The sequence below is a fragment of the Acomys russatus genome, chromosome X (genome assembly GCF_903995435.1).
Source record: "Acomys russatus chromosome X, mAcoRus1.1, whole genome shotgun sequence".
NCBI lineage: Eukaryota > Metazoa > Chordata > Mammalia > Rodentia > Muridae > Acomys > Acomys russatus.
Window position 1 is genome coordinate 118,897,659 of NC_067169.1, and position 8,441 is coordinate 118,906,099.

At 38.9% G+C, this 8,441-nt stretch overlaps 1 protein-coding gene across 1 annotated transcript; it reads left to right on the forward strand.

Moving 5' to 3' along the window:
* Nucleotides 1-4,535: 4,535 nt before the first annotated feature.
* LOC127185500 (probable ATP-dependent RNA helicase DHX40) lies at nucleotides 4,536-7,204 on the forward strand (the record flags this gene model as incomplete). The annotated part of the gene is given in 4 exon segments (XM_051141936.1): nucleotides 4,536-4,635; nucleotides 4,638-4,720; nucleotides 4,722-5,969; nucleotides 5,971-7,204. Coding segments are annotated over 4 exon segments (1,617 nt in total), but the record flags the coding sequence as incomplete, so codon positions are not given.
* Nucleotides 7,205-8,441: the final 1,237 nt, after the last annotated feature.

The window sequence follows — 8,441 nt, forward strand, 5'->3', positions numbered from 1 at the left end:
CAAGTGGTAAATTAGATGATTTCCAAAGGCCTCCCTGTTTGAAAACAATAATTTCAAGAGAAACATACTGCAGAAGAAGTATGCTGTATGGGGAGTTAAAAATCTCTCAGTTGCTAACTCCTGGGGGATAGAGGGCCAAGGCAATATAATCCTTGTTTTCATAACATAGAGCTATGTCTAGGGCCAGGCCAGAACAGCAGATGGACAGACCAACTCCTAGATGTTTGTAATTGATCGGGACACACTATAATGAAGTAATTTTCTTGTCTTCATTCCCCATGTCAGCAGGGGCCTGTCTGCCATGCAGGAAGGGTGACAGAGTAATCTGAGCTGCAGCTGAAAACCTGCTTTTTCTCCACAGTTATTTAGCCTGCCATGAGCTGTGGCATGGGGTGAGAAAGAGTCCAGACAAGCAGGGAGATTTGGCTGCTCTCAAAATATCATATAGGAACTTTAAAATTGAACTGATTTATGCTCTGTAATGTTTTCAATAATGTGTAAATTAAGTTAGAACTTGAATCTGAGTTTAAGGAGAAATTTTATATGTTACCAGCCATGAAAGCATGATTAGGAAAAAAAAAAAACTGATTGTAGGATAATATTCCCTCTGCTGTACCAAGAACAGCATTTTGCATAAATAATGGATTTTGAAGTAGGATGTGTAACATGCTTTACTTTCTGGCTTCAAAGAAGCTCATAATTCTCTGAAGTCTGAGAATTCCCCTGGGACTTATGAATCTCAATTCAGGAGAAAGCCCCCCACTGTATATCTGCCTCCAAGACCTGAGAATGCAGGGAACTGTCCTGGGAACCTGGCACAACGTCAACCTTCTGATCTGAGACATGGGTATCTTCAACCTATCATCTTCCTCTAACCAGATTTTGGATTAGGGGGAAAACACTGAGTTGGAAACGATGGGAAGTTGATGCATTCTCCTCATGTACACTGCTAAAGGCCAAGTTGTATGATTCAAAGTAACTGAGGCTGTGGCATGCCTTCTGCGTGCTCATGCTCTGAGCCAGAAGCTCATTTTTCTTTAAGCAGTCATTGTTTTGCCCACTATTAACCTCAGAGATTTTCACACTGGCTAGATGTGCAATGAACGGAAGAAAACACCACGAAAGGAATACTAGTTATAGATGGTATTAAAACAAAGAAAAAAGGAAAATCTAACTTAGATCTGTCTGCTTGATGTAGACCATTTTTGGCATATACCAGCATTTGTGACTATCTAGACAACTCTCCTAAAACAATAGACCCTCAGTGGGTCAGTAAGATCAACTTATTTTGTTTGAGTCTGATTTGATGTGAAACTATCAAACAGCTTTGGGGATATTGTGCTTGTCTTTTGGTCCTATGAGAACCTTCCAGTGCTCTATGCCCAGCTTATGAAGAGGCAAGGGTGAGTTCATATTACATTACTAGAAGCCATTGCAGGAAGTTAACACTCTATCTAGTTCTAAAATGTGCTAGAAATACAGTAAGTAAACTTGAGAGAACATAAATTATATGCTATTAATATGTTACACAAAAGTTATGAAATGATACTGGCAACTATAATGAAACCAAATTACACTGATTGGAGAAATTACCCTGGACACAGCATTGGCCAGTGCTTTACACTGATGGAGTAGACAGAGAAACACAGCACTTGAAATGGGAAGATGTCTGGTGCTTGAACTCTGTACACACTAGGAGTGGTCTCACTTTGTCTGGAGCAGATATAATGTTAATAATTTTTGGATCACAGGATGTATTAGAGCTCAAGTCATTACATCATACATACTAGTAGGGCAAGTCTGGAAAAGAGAATGCTGAAAGGGAAGACCTACAGCAAGATTCTGAGGCAGATCTAGATCTTCAGAGATCAAGGCTGGAGTTCAGGGATACTGGTTAATTTTATGTCAAAAAGTATAGTCATGTTTACAACCATCCCATCTGAGGCAGGAGTTAGTGAAAACATGTCAGGCTCAAAAAGACAAATGTCATACTTTCTCTAAAATATGAAAATAAAAGAGAAACTATGGAGGAATTATAGACCTAGAAAAAAAAGGATAGGGAAAGATATGAGTGAAAAACACTCTATTATGTAAAGAGTCTCCTCCAGAAAGGAGGAGAAAGTACAATATATGTATATATATATGAATATTGCATATAAAACTCACGCTTAAAAATATAAAAATAAATAAATAAAATTCATGCTTTTGTATACTTAGTAAAATAATTGTTAATAACAATGGTGAAAAGCTGGGCATGGTGGTGCACGCCTTTAATCCCAGCACTGGGGAGGCAGAGGCTGGAGGATCACTGTGAGTTCAGGACAGACAAGGCTAAACAGAGAAACCCTGTCTCGAAAAACAAACAAATAAATAATGGTAAAAAGAAATAGTGGCTGTGCAAGCCTGGCATAAATACAGAATTTGTAGTTTTCAAATAATTTCTTTATCCATGAGTTTCTTTTTGATGCCACAGAAAATCTGAGGTAGTTGAGATAGGTGTGATCTTCATTCTCTTAGAAAAATTGGGTTTTCCAAGCAACATGTGACTGAGCAGTGTAAAACAGCTGAATTTCCATTGGTGAATAACACATCTACACAAGACTTCCATCCTGGGATGTTTAGAACAATGGCTGCTCCATTTTCCAGTAAGTCTGTAATTTAAAATCTGGATTATGAGGAGAAGTATCTGGAGTCTGATAAAAGCTAATTACAGTTAAGGAATATGAAAATGGGGAGTTCAGGAGAAGATTGGCTTCAACCACTGCTTAGGTAGAATAATCAAGAAATTAGCAGAAAGTGATGGCGACCATAAAGAGACGCTAGAGGGTAATTGAAGATTTAAAATTAAAAATATGTTGGCAAGTGGTCTGTCTCTGGAGAAGTCAGGACATCATTTTGGCTATCAGGACATCAGACAGCTGCAGAGGTTTTCAACAAGGCAATGAGGGCTCAGTAGAATGGATGGCTCCCAAGTAGGGCTAAAGAACTATAGCTGGTGGGTATGCATGGAGCATGGAGACCCCTGACTGGGAAGTACACTTTTAGGGTTGCTTTTACAAAATAAAGTAAATACAGAGATTCGTAATCAGAACAAAGATTTTCAACTCATAGCATGAGTAAACCGTGAGGTGGCCGTGCTTTTAGCTGGTGAGGTAATAGCTTTTGACAGACACAGTTTTTCAGTTACTTATCAAATATCATGAAGCAACACAATTTAGTCTCTAGACTCCCAAAGGAATAGTAATATCTACATTTAAAACATTTAAACTGAGTATTGTTGATCTCCTTCTATGTGCTATAAAACAGACTATAGCATTTATACATAATCTCAGTTAATCCTAGAGACCATCCATGAAGTAGGGTAAGCTATGAAGAAAACAAGCTAATCACTTTTCTCACAACGGGCAGGATGGAGGCTCAGAAAGAAAACCTGATTTCTCCAAGATCATGTGTAGGGAAACTGATTATTCACTTCACAACTATTCTGTACAATGTCCAAACATCTTTGCACTACATAATGCAGGTCTTAATTGGATAGAAGAAACAATATATAGAGATGTTTAACAATGAAACGTATTCTTTTTTTATTATTCTTGTTACATCTCAATGGTTATCCCATCCCTTGTATACTCCCATTCTTCCCTCTCTCCCATTTTCCCATTATTCCCCTCCCCTATGACTGTTCCTGAGAGGGACTTCCTCCCCCTGTATATGCTCATAGGGTATCAAGTCTCTTCTTGGCAACCTGCTGTCCTTCCTCTGAGTGCCACCAGGTCTCCCCCTCCAGGGGACATGGTCAAATGTGAGGCACCAGAGTACGTGAGAAAATCATATCCCACTCTCCATTCAACTGTGGAGAATGTTCTGACCATTGGCTAGATCTGGGTAGGGGTTTAAAGTTTACCGCCTGTATTGTCCTTAGCTGGTGCCTTAGTTTGAGCGGGACCCCTGGGCCCAAATCTGCCTATCATAATGTTCTTGGAAACAGCCTAAGTGTCCCTCAGTAGAAGAATGGATAAAGAAACTGTGGTACATATACACTATGGAATACTACTCAGCTATTAAAAACAAGGAATTCCAGAAATTTGTGGATAAATGGATTGAGCTAGAAATAATCATAATGAGTGAGTTAACCCAGAAGCAGAAAGAATCAAATGGTATATACTCACTTATATCTGCATACTAGCCCAAGGGGCATGTCCCATGAAAGCCTTCACTTACCAGGAACTAGGACAGAGGGGAGGAAATATATTCTTCTAGAGGTATGGTGCCTTTATCATTTAAGGCATCCAGCCAGAATGTGGGCAGAAATTTTGAGATAGTTAGAACATATGCCAGAAAAATTATCTAACAACACAGAAATATTTGGACCTGGACACTTCAAAGGCATTTATGAAGTAGGTGGGGTACATGCTAAATAATATCCAGCACTAATTCCTGTAACTAGAAAGAAAAGAAATCAATGACTCACAAATTCCTTCCTTTATGCTACTAATTCAGAGGCTTTTTGATATCTACTTTTAAAAATTCCCTAATTTGTGATTGGCCCAAGAGATAGAGAAAATACGGCATATATTCAAGCGATTGTGAAAGTGACCATGGATATTCATTTGAATGAAATGGGTGGAGACATCTTAGTTTTCTGACTGGCCAGTTTGAAATAGAGAAGAGTTGTGAGCTGCTTTTTCAGATGGCGGAGTCTGTCGATTACGACTCTGATGTATGTGCAGGACACCACGCTAGATGACCTGTTGATACTGCCATGTTATGGCTCTATGACAACAGATCAACAGAGGAGAATATTTTTGCCACCTCCACCGGGAATTAGAAAATGTGTCATATCCACCAACATTTCTGCAACATCTTGGACAATAGATGGGATCAGATATGTGGTGGATGGAGGCTTTGTGAAGCAATTAAATCACAACCCCAGATTAGGCTTGGACATCCTGGAGGTGGTTCCTATTTCAAAAAGTGAAGCGTTGCAGCGAAGTGGCAGAGCTGGCAGGATTGCCTCAGGAAAATGCTTGCGGATTTATAGTAAAGATTTTTGGAACCAGTGTATGCCTGATCATGTGATCCCAAGGATTAAGAGAACTAGTTTGACGTCTGTAGTTTTGGCATTAAAGTGTCTTGCCATACATGATGTCATAAGGTTTCCATATTTGGACCCACCTAACAAGAGACTTATTTTGGAAGCACTTAAACAGCTTTACCAGTGTGATGCTATTGACAGGAGTGGTCATGTGACGAGATTGGGTTTATCCATGGTGGAGTTCCCTCTCCCCCTACATCTGACGTGTGCAGTGATCAGGGCTGCTTCTCTTGATTGTGAAGATTTGCTGCTTCCAATAGCAGCAATGCTGTCTGTGGAAAATGTCTTCATCAGACCTGTTGATCCAGAGTACCAGAAGGAAACAGAACAGAGACATCGAGAATTGGCAGCAAAAGCTGGAGGATTTAATGACTTTGCAACTTTAGCCGTCATTTTTGAACAGTGCAAATTAAGTGGCGCTCCTGATTCGTGGTGCCAAAAGCACTGGATTCACTGGCGGTGCTTATTTTCTGCATTTCATGTGGAAGCTCAACTTCGGGAACTGATCAGAAAACTTAAAGAGCAAAGTGATTTCCCAAGAGAGACTTTTGAAGGCCTTAAACATGAAGTACTACGAAGGTGTCTCTGCGCAGGCTACTTCAAAAATATCGCACGAAGATCTGTTGGCAGAACGTTTTGCACAAAGGATGGGCGTGGAAGTCCAGTTCATATTCATCCTTCCTCAGCACTTCATGAACAGGAAACCAAACTGGAATGGGTTATTTTTCATGAAGGATTAGTTACCACCAAAGTCTATGCAAGAATTGTGTGTCCAATCCGTTATGAATGGGTGAGAGACTTACTACCCAAGTTGCATGAACTCAATGCACATGATTTGAGCAGTGTGGCTAGATGTGAAATGAGAGAAGATGCAAGAAAGAAGAAAATGGACAAATAAGGAAAATGTGAAGCAGCTAAAGGATGGAATATCAAAAGAAGTGCTAAAGAAAATGCAGAGAAGAAATGATGACAAATCCATATCAGATGCACGGGCTCGTTTCCTTGAGAGAAAGCAGCAAAGAATCCAGGACCAAAGTGACACACTGAAGGAAACAAGCTAAGCAGTGGACTGTCCAATTCAGGAAGTAGGAAAGCAGCCAGGAAATGTGCTTCTGTTTTGCCTGTTATTTCAGACAGTACTATCAAGAGGAAGTGGTCAGCAGCTGTTCTTAGTCTGTGAGCTAAAAGCAAATCAGAATTTATAAATCACATCTTATCAATACTAACAAATGATAGTTTGAAAGAAAAGATTGGATTGCATAGTCATAGGCAATGGTACATGAAACCAATGAAAGATGATAGAATGTTTTCCTCACTTCTGTCTTGCTGGCCTTAGCTGGTATCAAACGCTGTCACTGAGATATTTTCAAGGAACACTGAATTGTATTTAATCAGCGTGTATTCCATTTGCATTGAAGCATTAAAGATTATTTTCCTTAGATCTCTTCAAGGCCTTCTTATTGATATTAGAATAGTGTTGTATCAGGTATGTGACCATTTTCTTCGAAGGCTGAACTTACTTAAGAGGATTTTACTCAGCAATACTTAGATGTCTGTTTAATTGCTCCAGAGCTTTATAGATACTTAAAGACTCAATTAGTAAATAAATTGCCTATGGCAGTACTCTTTCTTAAATTAATCATAATCTTTAAATTGATTTTTTTATTATAAAATTCCTTTTTATATGAAAGTATATTGTTTAAAACAGTAGCTATAGCCATTAACCAAAGGACAGGTGTGTGTGTGTGTGTGTGTGTGTGTGTGTACACATACAGTTCTTTGTAACTGTTTCTACATACTTTTGTCAGCCCATGTATGTAGGTGTGACAGTGCTTTCAAGCAGCCCCTCCCCCTGGCCTGCTCTCCTGGGTAGGACCATTTAAACAGCTATGATGTTAATCCTGAGATGGGATTTTCAAAGCAGCCAACACTTCACTCGTGTTTCACATCAGAACCTTGTGGCTAATATTATACTCAGGCCACATTCAGTACTTGCCTGCTCTTGTTTACTGCCTTGTATTGTAGTTACATGTGTATGTGTCTGTCTTCCTCATTAGATTATACGCTCCTTGTGGGCAGGGTCTATTTGTTTTCACTTTGTATCTTACATGGCACCTAGCATAATGGTTTGAACATAGTAGTCACTCAGTGTTTGTTAAATAAAGCTATTAGTGTCATTAAAACTCAAAAAAAATTCTTTTAAATTCCCTAATTTGACAGTATTCTTCTTTTCTCTTGCCTTTTAAAGTAAAGAATATTTTTTTTCACAAAGTGGTAACATACAGATAAGCTAACCCAGTTATACATATAAGCATTGAGGACAGTTATAAAAAACACAGGGGAAACATGAGGTGGTCTACCATGAAGTGGTGCTCATCAAAATTTATGGATAACTGAACATTTTGGAAGGCATAGTGTCTTACTCCAGCTATTCACCAATCCCAACCTTCAAACTGCAGCTTCATGATAGAATCCTTCATGCTGAACCATGCTCCCCTCTTCTCATTGTCATCCTCTGGGGATAAAAAAGGGCTCCAATATCACATGTTTGGATGATCTTGAACAATACAGATGTTTTCTGGCTGAGTATTAATATGAATTTCAACACAATTTCACTTGATAACATGATAGAAATAGTCACTCTAAACATAATTAGTTTACAAAAGTATGTGGAGAGACTATCAATATTTTATGTCATCACATAACATCTACTCCTCCAGAAGAACTTCATGAAGTTTGAATGTAATATTTGAACACAAATAGAAGAAAAAATAAAATTTTTGTAAAAAGAGAGAAAATAAAAGGTTCAGTACTATTAAGGAGTTAAGAGGAGGAAAGATAATTCTATGAAAAGACCTGAGTCAAACATACTGCACTAAGATAGCTAAGAAGTCATGTAGGTAACACAAATGTGTGAATCAATTTATATCCCCTAAATCCACAGGAGAATTTTTAAACCACACTGGTTGAACACAACTCATCTGTAGGTGATGCTTGAGCTTCTGTTTATGACTCTTGCCCTAGATAATGAGAAAGCTAAAAATAAACATGATATCACTCTGTAGTTCCTAAAGGACAAAGCAAGGACACACAGGTAATGGCCTAGATGAAGTTCATCATCTCACGAATGCAAGAAGACTGTTCTATCAAGAGAAATGACCTGTTTCTCATTTCAGAACTCTAAATAAAATTTCTATTTATGAACTGGGTATCGTGGCACATTCCTTTAATCCCAGCACTTGGGAGGCAGAGGTGGGTGGTTCATCGTGAGTTCGAGGCCAGCCTGGTCTACAGAGTGAGTCAAGGACAGCCAAGGGTACACAGAGAAACACTGTCTCGAAAAACG